This window comes from Oncorhynchus clarkii, chromosome 31 (assembly GCF_045791955.1).
Source record: "Oncorhynchus clarkii lewisi isolate Uvic-CL-2024 chromosome 31, UVic_Ocla_1.0, whole genome shotgun sequence".
Classification (NCBI taxonomy): Eukaryota; Metazoa; Chordata; class Actinopteri; order Salmoniformes; family Salmonidae; genus Oncorhynchus; species Oncorhynchus clarkii.
Window position 1 is genome coordinate 20,441,937 of NC_092177.1, and position 19,391 is coordinate 20,461,327.

The 19,391-nt window shown below is 43.4% G+C and overlaps 1 protein-coding gene across 1 annotated transcript in view; it reads left to right on the top strand.

Annotated features, from left to right (window-relative positions):
- Window positions 1-19,391, top strand: part of LOC139390625 (AF4/FMR2 family member 2-like) — a 274,611-nt gene that overhangs the window by 194,436 nt on the left and 60,784 nt on the right. The window contains exon 10 of the mRNA XM_071137875.1: window positions 5,766-5,803. Within this exon, the coding sequence (XP_070993976.1) occupies window positions 5,766-5,803 (38 nt within the window). The remainder of the gene's footprint in view (window positions 1-5,765; window positions 5,804-19,391) is intronic.

Below are 19,391 nucleotides of genomic sequence, written 5' to 3' on the forward strand. Positions count from 1 at the left end.
AGCAGGATGGGGCTGGGGAGAAGCTGGAGGGTGCTGGGGAGAAGCAAGAGGGAGCTGGGGAGAAGCAAGAGGGAGCTGGGGAGAAGCAGGATGGGGCTGGGGAGAAGCTGGAGGGGGATGAGGAGAAGCCGCAGCAGTCATTTTGTGCCTGTATAGTGCCTTTAAAGCAATTAGTATCAGCCCAGGCTCTCTGCCATCTTTATCACTCTCTCATCTCTTTCTCTCTCCTCTCTTCTCTCTCCCCATCTCTCTTTTTTTCTCCCTCTCCCTCTCCATTTTCGTCTCTGTCTCCCTCCCCTTTCTGTCCTTCTCTCAAATCCTTGTGTGTTGCACACAGCCCAGCTCTGGTGCTGTTATGACAATTGACAGAGTAGAAAGGTCAGCTTTGCCCTACCTTTGACAAATCACCTGGCACTGGGGAGTATGGTTGTGGTCCTCGGGGGATAGAGGGGGGCCAGGAGGGGGAGGAGGAACATGCTGTGGCCAGACTACCACCTCTGACCTCGCTGTTAGTCAGCTACCTGGTACTATTCATCAGCTTCCTGGTACTATTCATCAGCTACCTGGTACTATTCATCAGCTTCCTGATACTATTCATCAGCTACCTGGTGCTATTTATCAGCTACCTGGTACTATTCATCAGCTACCTGGTACTATTTATCAGCTACCTGGTACTATTCATCAGCTTCCTGGTACTATTCATCAGCTACCTGGTACTATTCATCAGCTACCTGGTACTATTCATCAGCTACCTGGTGCTATTCATCAGCTACCTGGTACTGTGCATCAGCTACCTAGTAATGTTCATCAGCTACCTGGTACTATTCATCAGCTACCTGGTACTATTCATCAGCTACCTGGTGCTATTCATCAGCTACCTGGTACTGTACATTAGCTACCTAGTAATGTTCATCAGCTACCTGGTACTATTCATCAGCTACCTGGTACTATTTATCAGCTACCTGGTACTATTTATCAGCTACCTGGTACTATTCATCAGCTACCTAGTACTATTCATCATCTACCTGGTACTATTTATCAGCTACCTGGTACTATTCATCAGCTACCTGGTACTATTTATCAGCTACCTGGTACTATTTATCAGCTACCTGGTACTATTCATCAGCTTCCTGGTACTATTCATCAGCTACCTGGTACTATTCATCAGCTACCTGGTACTATTCATCAGCTACCTGGTGCTATTCATCAGCTATCTGGTACTGTGCATCAGCTACCTAGTAATGTTCATCAGCTACCTGGTACTATTCATCAGCTATCTGGTACTATTCATCAGCTACCTGGTGCTATTCATCAGCTACCTGGTACTGTACATCAGCTACCTAGTAATGTTCATCAGCTACCTGGTACTATTCATCAGCTACCTGGTACTATTTATCAGCTACCTGGTACTATTTATCAGCTACCTGGTACTATTCATCAGCTACCTGGTACTATTTATCAGCTACCTGGTACTATTTATCAGCTACCTGGTACTATTCATCAGCTACCTGGTACTATTTATCAGCTACCTGGTACTATTCATCAGCTACCTGGTACTATTCATCAGCTACCTGGTACTATTCATCAGCTACCTGGTACTATTTATCAGCTACCTGGTACTATTCATCAACTACCTGGTGCTATTTATCAGCTACCTGGTACTATTTATCAGCTACCTGGTACTATTCATCAGCTACCTAGTACTAGTCATCAGCTACCTGGTACTATTCATCGGTGACCAACACCTCACACCATTTTGTTACTTTTCCTTTGGGCATTCATTAAAAGTACTTCCTTCCCTCTCCCCTTTGTCTACCAGAACTCACTGGAGATTTTCTGGCTGTGTGTGTATTTTAGAAGAAAAAAATGTATACTCAATTGTGAGAATGTTCCATTGCTCAGTTCAGCAGCAGCACAAAGGAGCATTGAGGACTGTTCTTAATTAGCCAGGGTTTTGTTGCCCAGTTTCTTCAGCAAATACCACAGTGAAAGGGCCAACCAAATGAAAACATTCTCCCCTAAATCAACAGCCATGTTGTCATTCAGATGTCCCGGTGGATTAAGAAGAAATCTAGTCTTCACAAACAGTGGTGTTTTTATTTACGTTAGCTGGCTTTCTCCCTAATGATAAAATAGCTCCCCCTACCCAGAAAGAATAGGATACTGCTGTGATCACCATAGATGGAGGGGAAACTAATGGAAGTATTTTGACAAGGGGTATCGAAGTTCAATGACATCATTGAGAAAGAGACACAGACAGAGAAGACACACACAGACAGAGCAGAGACACACACACAGACAGAGGAGAGACACACACAGTGACAGATAGAGAGAGCCACACAGAGAGACAGAGACACACAGCGAGACACACAGAGAGACACACAGAGAGACACACAGAGAGACACACAGATAGAGACACACTGACAGATGAAGGTGGATGGGTGAGTGAAGAGGATTGTTCATCTGATTGATATCTATATTCTTGGATCATCAAATGCTGATCTAAAGCAAACCTTTATGCCTTCTCATTTAGCGTGATCTCACAACAGCGCTAATGCCTCTCAATCAGACCACCACAGGTTGAAAACAAATTGAGGGTATACATCACTGTCTGTCTGTTAGAATGATGTGGTGTATCTCTATAGCTGCAGGCAATGATCCAGTAAAGTCAATAGAAGTGCATCACTCTCTTTGTCTTTTGAATATTGTTGAATTCCTTAAAACATTCATGAAAATCTTGCTTTATGCTGTGTTGCATTCCTCTTGGTGATACAGAAAAGCACTTGATCATGTCTGGCCTTTTTAGGCTAATTTGATCATCACCAGCACAGCTCCTCCAGCCCTCCCTTTCTCCTTAGTGATAACCACCCCTTGCGTTTCCCACACAAGTACATGTACACACACACACACACACACACACACACACACACACACACACACACACACACACACACACACACACACACACACACACACACACACACACACACACACACACAAACAACCCCTGAAATGAATGCCCAAAGTCGCCTCATAAGCATGAAAAAAGCTCCAGCAGCCATTTAAACAGTTTGCCAGAGTACAAACTAGCAGCCATGCCCCCAGCTGCGTTGCCTAGCAACCCAGGAATGGGGAAGAAGGATGGAAGCTGCCCAAATCCCTGTGGAGAGGGAAACAGCAGTAAGAGAGCAGTTGACAGATGATCTGACTTGTTTCATCTGATATACTGTGAAGATCACTGGCTGCTTTCATCAATGATAAATGGACTGTACACAGATCAATGGTCACAGCAATAACCTTAGCCTTGCCAGTGTGTTGCTGTGGGCCTGTCTGTGTCTTGGTGGTATCCTGGACAGGTTGTGGTGGTGGGCCTGTCTGTGTCTTAGTGGTAGCCTGGACAGGTTGTGGTGGTGGGCCTGTCTGTGTCTTGGTGGTAGCCTGGACAGGTTGTGGTGGTGGGCCTGTCTGTGTCTTGGTGGTATCCTGGACAGATTGTGGTGGTGGGCCTGTCTGTGTCTTGGTGGTAGCCTGGACAGGTTGTGGTGGAGGGCCTGTCTGTGTCTTGGTTGTAGTCTGGACAGGTTGTGGTGGTGGTGGCCAAAATCTTTACTACTCTGTGCCAAGGGGTTTTATTTGTATACCTTTGTTCAAGCACTCTTTAACTTGTCACTATTCAGCATGTTGTGGGCTACATCACAGTGTGGGCTACATCACAGTGTGGGCTACATCACAGTGTGGGCTACATCACAGTGCGGGCTACATCACAGTGCGGGCTACATCACAGTGCGGGCTACATCACAGTGCGGGCTACATCACAGTGTGGGCTACATCACAGTGCGGGCTACATCACAGTGCGGGCTACATCACAGTGTGGGCTACATCACAGTGTGGGCTACATCACAGTGTGGGCTACATCACAGTGCGGGCTACATCACAGTGCGGGCTACATCACAGTGCGGGCTACATCACAGTGTGGGCTACATCACAGTGTGGGCTACATCACAGTGCGGGCTACATCACAGTGTGGGCTACATCACAGTGCGGGCTACATCACAGTGTGGGCTACATCACAGTGTGGGCTACATCACAGTGTGGGCTACATCACAGTGTGGGCTACATCACATTGCGGGCTACATCACAGTGTGGGCTACATCACAGTGTGGGCTACATCACAGTGCGGGCTACATCACAGTGCGGGCTACATCACAGTGTGGGCTACATCACAGTGTGGGCTACATCACAGTGCGGGCTACATCACAGTGCGGGCTACATCACAGTGCGGGCTACATCACAGTGCGGGCTACATCACAGTGCGGGCTACATCACAGTGCGGGCTACATCACAGTGCGGGCTACATCACAGTGCGGGCTACATCACAGTGTGGGCTACATCACAGTGCGGGCTACATCACAGTGCGGGCTACATCACAGTGCGGGCTACATCACAGTGTGGGCTACATCACAGTGCGGGCTACATCACAGTGTGGGCTACATCACAGTGTGGGCTACATCACAGTGTGGGCTACATCACAGTGTGGGCTACATCACAGTGTGGGCTACATCACAGTGCGGGCTACATCACAGTGTGGGCTACATCACAGTGTGGGCTACATCACAGTGTGGGCTACATGATATTTTCAAGACTATACAAATAGAGTAGCAGTGACAGTCCTCTCCATGTGCACCCTTCATTCTGCATGTGGAATTGATTTCCACTGAACTGTCATCGGAGAGGAAACACTTCAATGTTCATTTGTTTGTTACAATGTGTTGTCGTCCTTGTCAAGGGAATACATGGGGGAGAGGGGGGTGACAATTCCTCATAGTATTAAATTGCTGTCACCTGTCTGTGCTTCCAATCAGTGTCAGGTGTCAATGATGTAGGTTTAAATCAAATAGTAGTAGGTCTCTAAACCTCTCTCTGCTAATGTAGTAGATCTCTAGAACCTTCTCTGCTACTCTAGTAGGTCTCTAAGACCATCTCTGTTATTGTAGTAGGTCTCTAAAGCCCTCTATTCTACTGTAGTAGGTCTCTAAAACCCTCTCTACTCTAATAGGTCTCTAAAACCATCTATTCTACTGTAGTAGATCTCTAAAACCCTCTCTGCTACTGTAGTAGGTCTCTAAAACCATCTATTCTACTGTAGTAGGTCTCTAAAACCCTCACTGCTACTCTAATAGGTCTCTGCTACTTTAGTAGATCTCTAAAACCCTAACCCTAATCTGGTAGGTCTCTAAACCCCTCTCTGCTACTGTAGTAGGTCTCTAAACCCTCTATGCTAATCTGGTAGGTCTCTAAAACCCTCTCTGTTAATATGGTAGGTCTCTAAAACCCTCTCTGCTACTGTTTTAGGTCCCTGCTACTCTAGTAGGTCTCTAAAGCCCTCTTTGCTACTCTAGTTGGTCTCTAAAAACCCATCCTTAGAAATCACACAGTTGTTTTTTCCTCCAACCAGCATTGATCGAGCGGTTTACGCCTCACTGATCTCTTTAATCATTCACATTCCTCCATTCAAAGAGAAGGGGGGATGAACAGACGAAACAGACTAAGAGGAATGTGCGTGTTTGAGTGCCTATCATGATGAGGCTGATTTCTTTCATCCCTGGGCCGGGATCCATCCCTCCTGTTATCCTTCCTCCAGTTTGGGGCTATTTGTGCTGATCTCTCAGTGGTCCAGAGAGATGGGTATCACTATCCATCACATACTGCATGTTCTTGTTCTGTACAGCAACTAACAGGACTGTGTTGTGTTACTGTTTTCACAGGCAGCTGAGAAGCCCAAGCCCAGAAGTACACCTCTCAGGTACGTGGCAGATTATGTTGAACTGGCAGCATTGTGTGGAACTGTCTCTGTAATGCATATTATTGCCATTCATGGTATCGGATGGTATTACATCCTGTTCTTTGCGTACTGGGTTGCAAACGATCAGTTTTGCACACAGATATGTAATCAGTAACTGTTTATATCACACTTTTTCAGATCATTGCGCTGTATAGTTTAATTACATGTATCTTTCTCCGGTGTGTTGTAATTGTAGAGACATGATTTAGAGTGTGAAGATGAGGTTTATCGTCAGCATATTGAAATTACTACACTGTAGAATTTAACAGAGAGGAAGAAAACAGGCTAAGTATAGAAATGTATAATTGCCTGCCGTATACACAGACACAACTACGAGGTGTGATCCAGTGGCTGTTCTTCATGAATAATAATCGTGTAGAAGAGTAGCACAGAGGATGTACTAAATTTAAATACTGCTAGCATTTTATTTTATCGGTTTAGATATTATATGACCCGCAGGCCTGAAGCAGTTTTTCTCCCCTGTGTGGAGCAGAGCAGAGCTGCGCAGGTTGACACCTTGTCTGGGCTCCCCAGTCTGGGTGCATTAATATGCATGGAGCAGGAGAAGTATGGGTGTTCTATCATCTCTAATCATGGGAGTATTATGGCTGCTGTGTGAATGGGCTCATTAAGGAAGACAGCTTGAAACATGGCCTCCAGCTCTTTCTCAGAAAGTGACAGTGGGAGTGGAGATGCTGCGAGCACTCCCCCGGCCATGCCGCCCCTGGAACAATACACACACACACAGCCGCGCATACTCACACTCACACACACACACACACAGACACACACGCTCGCGCACCGCACCTACAGTGCCTTCAGAAATTATTCATTACTCTTAAATTATTTCACTTTTTTTGTGTTACAGACGGATTTCAAAATGGATTAAAAAATAAATAAATCTCACCCATCTACACACAATACCCCATATTGACAAAGTGAAAACATGTTTTTTGAAAATTTGAGCAAATTTATTGGAATATTAAATACAGAAAAAATGATTTACATAAGTATTCACACACTTGAATCAGTACATGTTAGAATCCCCTTTGGCAGCGATTACAGCTGTGAGTCTCTAAGAGCTTTGCACACCTGGATTGTACAATATTTGCAAATGTTTCTTTTTAGTTCTATAAGCTCTGTCAAGTTTGTTGTTGATCCTTGCTAGATAGCCATTTTTCAAGTCTTGCCAATAGATTTTTAAGCCAATTTAAGTAAAAACTGTAACTAGGCCACTCAGGAACATTCAATATCATCTTGGTAAGCAACTCCAGTGTATATTTGGCTTTGAGTTTTAGGTTATTGTCTTGCTGAAAGGTGAATTTATCTCCCAGTGTCTGTTGGAACCATGTTTTCCTCTAGGATTTTTCCTGTGGTTAGCTCCATTCCATTTATTTTGTATCCTGAAAAACTCCCCAGTCCTTAATGATTACAATCATACCCATAACATGATGCAGCCACCACCGTGTTTGAAAATATGAAGACTGGTATTCAGTGAGGTGTTGTATTGGATATGCCCCCAATTTTATTTTGCAGTTTTACTTTAGTGCCTTATTGCAAACAGGATGCATGTTTTGGAAAAGTTGTATTCTGTACAGGCTACCTTCTTATCACTCTGTCATTTATGTTACTGTTGTGGAGTATCTACAATGTTGTTGATCCATCCTTAGTTTTGTCCTATCACAGCCATTAACCTCTGTGACTGTTTTAAAGTTACCATTGGCCTCATGGTGAAATTCCTGAGCGGTTTCCTTCCTCTCCAGCAACTAAGTTAGGAAGTATGCCTGTATCTTTATAGTGACTGGGTGTATTGATACACCATCCAAAGTGGAATAAATAACTTCAACATGTTCAAAGGTATATTCAATGTCTCCTTCTTTTTAACCCATCTACCAGTAGGTGCCCTTCTTTGCAAGGCATTGGAAAACCTCCCTGGTCTTTGTGGTTGAATCTGTGTTTGAAAATCACTGCTCGACTGAGGGACCTAACAGATAATTGTATGTGTGGAGTACAGAGATGCGGTAGTCATTTAAATATGATGTTAAATACTATTAATGCACACAGAATGAGTCCATGCAAATTATTATGTGACTTGTTAAGCACATTTAGACTTACGCACACACGCACACACACACATACAGTTGAAGTCAGAAGTTTACATACACCTTAGCCAAAAACATTTAAACTCAGTTTTTCACAATTCCTGACATTTAATCCTCGTAAAAAATCCCTGTCTTAGGTCAGTTAGGATCACCACTTCATTTTAAGAATTTGAAATGTCAGACAAATAGTAGAGAGAATGATTTATTTCAGCTTTTATTTCTTTCATCACATTCCCAGTGGGTCAGAAGTTTACATACACTCAATTAGTATTTGGTTGCATTGCCTTTAAATTGTTTCATTTGGGTCAAACATAATTTCGGGTAGCCTTCCACAAGCTTCCCACAATAAGTTGGGTGAATTTTGGCCCAGTCCTCCTGACAGAGCTGGTGTAACTGAGTCAGGTTTCTAGGCCTTCTTGCTCGCACACGCTTTTTCAGTTCTGCCCACAAATTTTCTATAGGATTGAGCTCAGGTCTTTGTGATGGCCACTCCAATACCTTGACTTTGTTGTCCATAAGCCATTTTTCCACAACTTTGGAAGTGTGCTTGGGGTCAATATCCATTTGGAAGACCCATTTGCGACCAAGCTTTAACTTCCTGACACTCGTCTTAATATATTGCTTCACTATATCCACGTAATTGTCCATCCTCATGTTGCCATCTATTTTGTGAAGTGCATCAGTCCCTTCTGCAGCAAAGCACCCCCACCATATGATGCTGCCACAATATGCTTCACGGTTGGGATGGTGTTCTTCAGCTTGCAAGCCTCCCCCTTTTTCCTCCAAACATAACGATGGTCATTATGGCCAAACAGTTATATTTTTGTTTCATCAGACCAGATGACATTTCTCCAAAAAGTATGATCTTTGTCCCCATGTGCAGTTGCAAACCATAGTCTGGCTTTTTTATGGCGGTTTTGGAGCAGTGGCTTCATCCTTGCTGAGCGGCCTTTCAGGTTATGTCGATATAGGACTCGTTTTACTGTGGATATAGATACTTTTGTACCTGTTTCATCCAGCATCTTCACAAGGTCCTTTGCTGTTGTTCTGGGATTGATTTGCAATTTTTGCACCAAAGTATGTTAATTTCTAGGAGACAGAATGCGTCTCCTTCCTGAGCAGTATGACGGCTGCGTGGTCCCATGGTGTTTATACTTGCGTTCTATTGTTTATACATATGAACGTGTTACCTTCAGGCATTTGAAAATTGCTCCCATGGATGAACCAGACTTTTGGAGGTCTACAATTTTAAATACATCCACAGGTACACCTCCAATTTTCTCAAATTATGTCAATTCGCCTATCAGAAGCTTAGAAAGCCATGATATCATTTTTTGGAATTCTCCAAGCTGTTTAAAGGCACAGTCAACTTAGTGTATGTAAACTTCTGACCCACTATAATTGTGATACAGTGAATTATAAGTGAAATAATCTGTCTGTAAACAATTGTTGGAAAAATTACTTGTGTAATGCACAAAGTAGTTGTCCTAAAGGACTTGCCAAAACTATAGTTTGTTAACAAGAAATTTGTGGTGGTTGAAAAACGACCTAAGTGTATGTAAACTTCTGACTTCAACTGTAAACACCCTGTACATACACACATACACAGAAGAGAGCTACCCACAAGCTACCTCGGACAGCACACTAGTAGTTAATTCTACACACAACCCCTAACACGACACACAACTCCTAATTCTACACACAACCTCTAGCACTACACACAACCCCTAATACTACACACAACCCTTAACACTTCACACACACCCTAATACTACGCACAACCCCAATACTACACACACCCCAATACTACACACAACCCCTAACATTCCAGACATCCCCTAACATTACACACAACCCCTAATTCTACACACAACCCCATAACACTACACACTGCCCCTCGCAATACACACAACAACTAACACTACACACTACCCCTAATACTACAAACAACCCTAGCACTACACACAACCCCTAACACTACACCCATCCCCTAGCACAACACACAACCACTAGCACGACACACAACCCCTAACACTACACAGGAATCCCTAAAACTACACACAACCCCTGACACTACACACAACCCCTATCATTACACACAACCCCATAACACTACACGCAACCCCTAGCTCTACACACAACCCCTAACACTACACAGGAATCCCTAAAACTACACACAACCCCTGACACTACACACAACCCCTATCATTACTCACAACCCCATAACACTACGCAGCCCCTAGCTCTACTCACAACCCCTAACACGACACAGAATCCCTAAAACTACACACAGCCCCTAATACTACACACAACCCCGATACTACACACAACCCCTAACACTACACACAGCCCCTAATACTACATACAACCCCATAACACTACACACAGCCCCCAATACTACACACAACCTTTAGCACTACACACAACCTCTAGCACTACACACAACCCCTAATACTCAACACAACCCCATAACACTACACGCAGGCCCTAGCTCTGCACACAACTCCTAACTCTATCCCCAACCCCTAACATTACACACAACCTTTAGCACTACACACAACCCCTAATACTACACACAACCCCTAACATTACACACAACCCCTAATACTACACACAACCCCTAATACTACACACAACCCATAATACTACACACAACCCCTAACATTACACACAAACCCCAATACTACACACAACCCCTAATACTACACACAACCCCTAATACTACACACAACCCATAATACTACACACAACCCCTAACATTACACACAAACCCTAATACTACACACAACCCCTAATTCTACACACAACCTCTAGCACTACACTCAACCCCTAATACTCAACACAACCCCATAACACTACACGCAGGCCCTAGCTCTACACACAACTCCTAACTCTATCCCCAACCCCTAGCATTACACACAACCTTTAGCACTACACACAACCCCTAATACTACACACAACCCCTAACATTACACACAACCCCTAACACTACACACAACCCCTAATACTACACACAACCCCTAATACTACACACAACCTTTAGCACTACACACCACCCATAATACTACACACAACCCCTAACATTACACACAAACCCTAATACTACACACAACCCCTAATTCTACACACAACCCCTAGCACTACACACAATCCCTAATACTACCCACAACCCCTAACATTACACACAACCCATAATACTACACACAGCCCCTAATACTACACACAACCCCGATACTACACACAACCCCTAACATTACACACAACCCCTAATACTACACACAACCCCTAGCACTACACACAAAACCTAATACTACACACAACCCCTATCATTACACACAACCCTCAGCACTACACACAACCAGTAATACCACCCACAACCCCTAGCACTACACACAACCCGATATTACTACACACAAACCGATATTACTACACACAACACCTAGTACTACACACAACACCTAATACTACACACAACCCTTAGCACTACACACAACCAGTAATACTAGACACAACCCCTAGCACTACACACAACCCCTTGCACTATTCTCAACCCCTCGCACTACACACACGCCCTAACACTACACACAACCCCTAACACTACACACAACCCCTAACATTACACACAACCCCTTGCACTACACACAACCACTAATTTTACACACAACCCCTAACGCTACACACAACCCCTGACGCTACACACAACCCCTACATGCAGCCCCTCATCACCAAACCGCCCCTTGCCTTATAAGAGCACAGATACAGGGTACAGATACTCATTCTGCTCCCAGAATCCATTATCCAACAGACCTTTCATACCCCTGAGTTGTGCACAGGGTTCAAAATCTACAGTACCATTCATGTGTGTAATGTGTGTATACACTCAGGCTCCCACCAAGAGGAACAATATTATTGAATGCATTCACTGATTAATTATACAAGTTTAGGCTATTTAAAGATGTGATCATTGCTAGATTCTCCTCAGCCAAATGACAGTGATGGTGGTGGTTTGGTTTGGTTACAGCCTGGAAGAGCTGATGAACATTGATTTGTGGTGCAGATCTGATGCAGAGGTCACCTGCTGGGAGGAAAATATATTGACTTCTTTATACATGCTGTTTTGTCCCTCTTCTCTTTAAATATATTCTCCATTGTAATACATATGTAAAGATGAATTCATGTGTGACATCAAAGTGGAGTGTTTTGAATAGGTCCATACTTTAAAACCTCTTAAGAATCCGCCCTTTTTTTTCAATTCTCGCTGAAAATGACATACCCAAATCTAACTGCCTACATCTCAGGCCCTGAAGCAAGGATATGCATATTCTTGGTACCATTTGAAAGGAAACACTTTGAAGTTTGTGGAAATTCTAAATTAATGTAGGATAATATAACACAATAGATCTGGTAGAAGATAATACAAAGGAAAAAACGTTATTTTGTATTTTTTTGGACCATCGTATTTGAAATGCAAGAGAATGGCCATAATGTATTTTTCCACCCCAGGTGCAATTTAGATTTTGGCCACTAAATGGCAGCAGTGTATGTGCAACGTTTTAGACTGATCCAATGAACCATTGTATTTCTATTCAAACTTTTGTATGAAGACTGACCAAATGTGCCTAATTTGTTTAACTTAATTTAATAACTTTTCATGTTCAAAATTGTGCACTCTCCTCAAACAATAGCATGGTATTATTTCACTGTAATAACTACTGTAAATTGGACATTGCAGTTAGATTAACAAGAATTTAAGCTTTCTGCCAATATCAGATATGTCAATGTCCTAGGAAATTGTCTTGTTACTTACAACCTCATGTTAATCACATTAGCCTACGTTAGCTCAAACGTCCCGTGGAAGGGACACCGATCCCGAATTAATAGCCATGCAGTTGAAATCTCTCGCTCTGAACACACTGACTGAATGACTGACTGACTGACTGTGACTAGCTGACTGTGACTTTACTAGCTATTGTAGTTGTTTTTGCTATCTGACAGGACTTCTATTGTGCTCTTCTGCCGTACGCTTGTGTGCCCTGTTGCCAGGGGGCACAGGGGGCAGTGCCCCAGCTGAGGAATGTGCCTATTAAAATCTCTCCTTCAGATGATTCCTGGGCTGAGGGCTCTTCACAGATCATGGTTGTGCCAGCTCTCAGGATGAACCAACTGGCATAGCCATGGCCACACATGGGGGTTGGCAGGGCCCCCTTCTCAGAGTATGATTGCTGATTTTGGATCAGTTTAGCTTTTTAGCTCATAATAAATAAGATTACATGAACCGGGCGGAGCTGATCCTAGATCAGCACTCTTACTCTGACACTATTTATAAATACAGGCCTAGGTCTCAGGTCACTACTCTCAGCAGTACAGAGTCTCGGAGACAGTAGACACTAGACGCAGGATCCAGAAGAGCATAGATCCCTTCTCTCTCACTCCCTGGGGGGCCAGTCAAAGCAGCAAGCACAGCCTATTTACATCACCAAATGTGACATATCACCATGTGTCGTTAAAAGCTGCATGTCCCTTATTAAGACATATTCGACAGGACCCTTCCAGTAAACGTGATTAGCTTTGGCGAAAGGCCATTCACTGATAAACACTATCCCGTGGAAGTGCTATTGACATCTGGTGAGGAGGAATTAGCAGCGATTCAAACCTGCGGTGTGATGCATAACCCTACACTGTTAACAGTGTAAATACATCAGGCAGTGGAACCACACAGTAATAGTGTGGTTTTCTGTAGACCTCATTTCTTTGAAGATGATGTGTAACTACTAGTTCTGAGTCATTAACTGAAATGTTGGTTATTTTTCGTTTTTTAAACAACTTATTGCCAGACATCGGTTCAATTATTTGAATTCCATTTACTGTCATTTTCTTGTGAGCTACATGCACAGTTCCTTTAGTGAATCATCAGATCAAGCCCAAACACTGCAATGTAGTAGGGAGTTGTAGTTTCTAACAGGCTAATATTCTACATAGTTTAGAGCAGAAAACTTGGCAATTAACTACAATGACCAACTCTGATCTAAGTGATTGATATTTGGCATTCAGACATGTATGCCTTCTTTACTTTGAAGAACTACTAAAATAGTGATTTTGTAGTAGTACAAAATAGTTTATTAAAGTAATGTGAATAAATGATGGTTAATAAGTGTTAAGCAGTAATGGGCAGTTACTAACATCATGGGACTTTTAATAATTGTTTTATTCTGTGTTGTTACAGCGTTCAACCCACATAATGCATAGTGCATTTAATATTTTAAAAATGATTGAATCAAAACTGAACCGACCTCCAAAAGCACTAATCGCTCAGCACTAGTAACTACAACTAAGGACTTAGACAAGGACTGAGATTGCTCATTATTCTGTTACTAACTAGAGCAATTGAAAGAGGGGAAATACATGTATTCAGGTGCTTTGCTACCGACCTGTTTTCTATGTTTAAACAACGCATTCGGGTGTTGAAGAAGACACAGTATGCATTTGTTTGTGTTATACCCATAGAATTATTAGGAGCGTATATAGAGGTTGCAACAATCTTTATTTATTTTTGCAAAAGTAACAGCCTTTGGAATCTATCAGCCAGTCACTTCCCCTGATTGGGAATAGGACATTCCAGTGCAGGATCAGGGCTGGTTCCATCCAGATATAGTATCCATATTGACTGTGGTCCCACTGTATTCTAACCAATGGGAGACATTCACAACTAATGCTGCACTGCCTCTGATGAATGTAGGCACCAGGAGATGTGCCGAAAACGCGTTTTTAAAATACCCACAACACTCAATAGTTGTCTGTGTGATTTAGGGGCTTGTTTTGCTTCAGGACACAAAAGGTTTATTTGTGGGTTTTTTCTTCTGTTGTTCAGGTCCTTGACTTCACTTGCAATTCTTTAGCCTTTTTAATAGTTCCTCTAATTCTGGACATTCTGGGCTTGTGTTATTGTCTTGTGTGACATGAAGGTGAGCAACATAATTGAACAGCAGTTCTGCGACAGATAACATCTAAATGCCATGAATCTGTCGTAGCCTTGAACCCTAGCTAAATTGAAATTACCCTTGATAATAGCCATTTTCTGTCTGTGGTAACCCTAATATCGACAACACAGTAAACAATTGAGTTGGCAGTGTTCATATTACACCTCATTGATTGGTTCATTTTATTCTGTGTCGTGTTTGGATTGGTCATAGAGACGGGGGTGTTTATTTATGGATCCTATTAGAATCTTGTAAATTGCCTTGCCCCAAATCGGGGGGCTTGAAAGTAAATGTTCTGAAGGTGAGAAAATGTGTGTATTGAGTCTAGCTAGGCGTCAGGGCCCAGCCATTGCCGGCACCAATCTGTGTGACCAGTCAAGCAGCAAATCCATCACCGCCTCCTCAGGCAGGGAGCACAGAAAAGCAGACAAAGAAAAATATGCTTTTTTTCTATCTATCTGCTATGCCCTGTTTTCTCTGCTGTCATTACTTATCTTTCTTTGCATCACAATGCGAATCTATGTATCATATCAACATTGTGTCATTATCAAAGTCGGTCATCCCTAACAATGTTAATTTTGTTACTGATGCAATTACCAAATACAGTTTTCCTATCAAAAGGCCCCAGAAACGGTCAGTACAAAGAACATGTAGTACACAAATGTTTAGACATCTATTGAAAGTAAAACAAAAACTGAGATTCATTTTAAGATTAAAGTCAAGGAGACTTTAAAAAATGTCAGGAAATGAACTCTGTAAATAAGAGAGGAGTTTCTGCTCAGTGAAAATGCATGTGTCAATAATGTTATTAATTAGACAACGTTAACTGTGTGGAGACAAGTAAAACTCATCTAAATTAGAAAGTGTATTTTTGATTTACAATAGCAATATATAGTTTGACCACTTTACGGTTTTGATTGAATTCAAGCCTAGGACTGAGATGGATAATGAAAGCATGGAGATGGCCCGACGCTGGGCCAATTTTACGGCTGGGGTTGAGTCTCGGGGTTGGGACTGAAGCTAGGGAAGAGGTTGAGTCTGGGGGCTGGGACTGAGAGTGGAGGTGAGGCTGAGGGTTGAGCTGAGGCTGGGGGCTGGGACTGTGGTTAGGGCTGGGGTTGAGGCGGGTGCTGGGACTAAGGCTGGGGGCTGGGACTGAGGCTGGGGACTGGGACTGAGACTAGGGGCTGAGCCTGGGGGCTGGAACTGAGTCTAGGGTTGGGGTTGAGACTGGGGTTGAGGTTGAGGCTGGGGCTAGGGCTGAGGTTAAGACTGGGGACTGAGGCTGGGGCTGGGGTTGATGTTGAGCATGGGGTTGAGATTGAGGTTAGGGGTTGAGGTTGAGGCTGAGGGCTGAGGCTGAGGGCTGGGACTGTGGATAGTTGTTGAGATGAGGCTAGAGGTAGTTGTTCTTACTATCTACCTGGATGCTGTGCTGATGGAGGCCTGAGTCATCCCTTTATTCCAACATCCCCTTAATTCTGTCTCTATGTGGTTATTCATGGATAAGTGGTAGGTGGAAGGTGCTGTGGTGACGTGTTCCTGACAGCTACCTTCAATCTACAGGAGCCCATTAATATCCGTGGTACACCAGCCAGGTCTGTCTGTCTACAAACTTCTCCCTGAAATGAATATTTGTCTCATTTGTATCCAATGGCCCTCCAGTGTTTATAATCCCTGATAAGGGTATTTTACTGAAGGTTGCATAACCATTTGCTCCTGACAGTTAGAAGCCTCTCAGATAGAAATGACTGTGGGCTTGTGGATAGATAAGCTCCTTATATATTTGTTGGTAACATCTTCTGAGGGATCTCTCTTCTGACAGGCTGTTCTCTTGTTGCACATTACATTAGTAGCAGGTTTCCTCAATTGGATGCTCCACATGATTAGGCATAGGCAGTCACAGGCCATGCATTCCATAGGGTTTAAACACAACATCTGCTTTTGTGTGTGTGTGTGTGTGTGTGTGTGTGTGTGTGTGTGTGTGTGTGTGTGTGTGTGTGTGTGTGTGTGTGTGTGTGTGTGTGTGTGTGTGTGTGTGTGTGTGTGTGTGTGTGTGTGTGTGTGTGTGTGTGCGCGCGCTTGTGTGTGTGTGCGTGCGTGCGCATGTGGGTGTGCTTGCGTGTGGAGTCATCCGCAACTCCTCTGAGAGAGATAGAGAGGGAGAGAGAGAGAGAAAGAGAGAGAGAGAGAGCGAGAGAGCAGACTCAGAGGTTAATGTTTCAACACCACTTCTGAGCCAGCCATGTGATATCTGTCAGTTTGGACCTTCAGTGTGTGACCTCTTCCCCCTGGAGGAAGAGGAAGCCATCCTGACTGGCTGACCTCAGAGCTGGATCTTCTTTTTCCACTGTGTGTGTCTGTTAGCATTGGCCCACCTCTGAGAACACCCCTCCTGAGACTTAGGATTCTCCACCTGCAGTTCATCATCAAAAGATTAGTCCATCCACATTCATAGCATCGTATAAACAGGATTTAAAGTCTTACGGAAGGAAGTTAAACGGCTCTTATTCACAAAACGTTTCTTTTCTGAAGGTGGTTTGCTTGTTTAATGTGGCATAAGCCAGTATGAATTTGCAGCTATAAAACTATTGCATCATACCACTTGCATCTTAATCTTAATCAGATGGAACTTGTTAGGTCTAAAAGAACAGACTGTTCAGCTGGAGCTCGTTGCTTTGGTTGTTGCCAAGGATTATCCATCAATTAAAGCAGATGCTTTTCCTTTCATTTCTTCCTCATTACAAGGTCCACAGTATAACTAGCTACAGCTCTAGGAGTGATGTTCTCGTATAGCCAAATAACAAACAGTATTACTAGCTACAGCTCTAGGAGTGTTGTTCTGTCATAGCCAAATAACACTATTACTAGTTATAGCTCTAGGAGTGGTGTTCTGTCATAGCCAAATAACACTATTACTAGTTATAGCTCTAGGAGTGGTGTTCTGTCATAGCCAAATAACAAACAGTATTACTAGCTACAGCTCTAGGAGTGTTGTTCTGTCATAGCCAAATAACAAACAGTATTACTAGCTACAGATCTAGGAGTGTTGTTCTGTCACAGCCAAATAACACTATTACTAGTTATAGCTCTAGGAGTGGTGTTCTGTCATAGCCAAATAACAAACACTATTACTAGTTATAGCTCTAGGAGTGGTGTTCTGTCATAGCCAAATAACAAACAGTATTACTAGCTACAGCTCTAGGAGTGTTGTTCTGTCACAGCCAAATAACACTATTACTAGTTATAGCTCTAGGAGTGGTGTTCTGTCATAGCCAAATAACAAATAGTATTACTAACTACAGCTCTAGGAGTGGTGTTCTGTCATAGCCAAATAACACTATTACTAGTTATAGCTCTAGGAGTGGTGTTCTGTCATAGCCAAATAACACTATTACTAGTTATAGCTCTAGGAGTGGTGTTCTGTCATAGCCAAATAACAAATAGTATTACTAACTACTGCTCTAGGAGTGGTGTTCTGTTGTAGCCAAATAACATTATTACTAGCTACAGCTCTTGGAGTGATGTTCTGTAATAGCCAAATAACACTATAACTAGCTACAGCTCTAGGAGTGGGGTTCTGTTATAGTCAAATAACACTATTACTAGTTACAGCTCTAGGAGTGGGGTTCTGTTATAGTCAAATAACACTATTACTAGTTATAGCTCTAGGAGTGGGGTTCTGTTATAGTCAAATAACACTATTACTAGTTATAGCTCTAGGAGTGGTGTTCTGTTATAGCCAAATAACACTATTACTGGCACCACTGAATATAAATCAAACTAAAACTATAATGCTTTGGAAGGGTAGTGTGCATTGGAATTGTCTGTAAAGGGCTACAGTAGAGGATATGTTTCCTGTCCTAAGAGACAAGTAAGGACATAGAGTAACAGCTAGAGGACAGAGCAACAAGGTGAGGTAGTGACAGAGGAGGGAGACACAGGGAGTCACTGTGAATTCATTTGGTTTTCAAGCTGAAAAGTACAATTTGATTTATCTTCTTCCCGTTAATCTGTCATCTGGAGATGTGGACTTGGCAGGCTGGGCTGCTCGCCGCTCCTCGCCGCTTGGCAGCCCTCACTTCTGCACAGCTGGCTTTGCGCTCACTCCACATTTTCCAGCCTTTGATATTGATATAGATGTAACTGAAGCCAGCCATGGGTCCGCCACCCCCCGACAGCCCTGTCCACCCAGGCCATGTCCAACTATTGTTCCAAGGCCTGTTCTCCCAGCCCCAGGACAAGCTGGCCAAACACTCACACACTGCTCCCACACAGGCCTCCTGCAGACTACCTGGCCTCTACCTGCTGCTCCAGACCACGGAGCAGCGAACAGTCTGTCTTTAGCCTGCTCTAACCCTCCCAGCCCTGGCCAGCGCATGTGGAGAAGGGAGGAGAGGAGGAGAGAGCTGGCTGCTGCAGCCTTGAACAGAGCAGCTCAACCTACAGAAGACTGGACTGGAAAGAGCC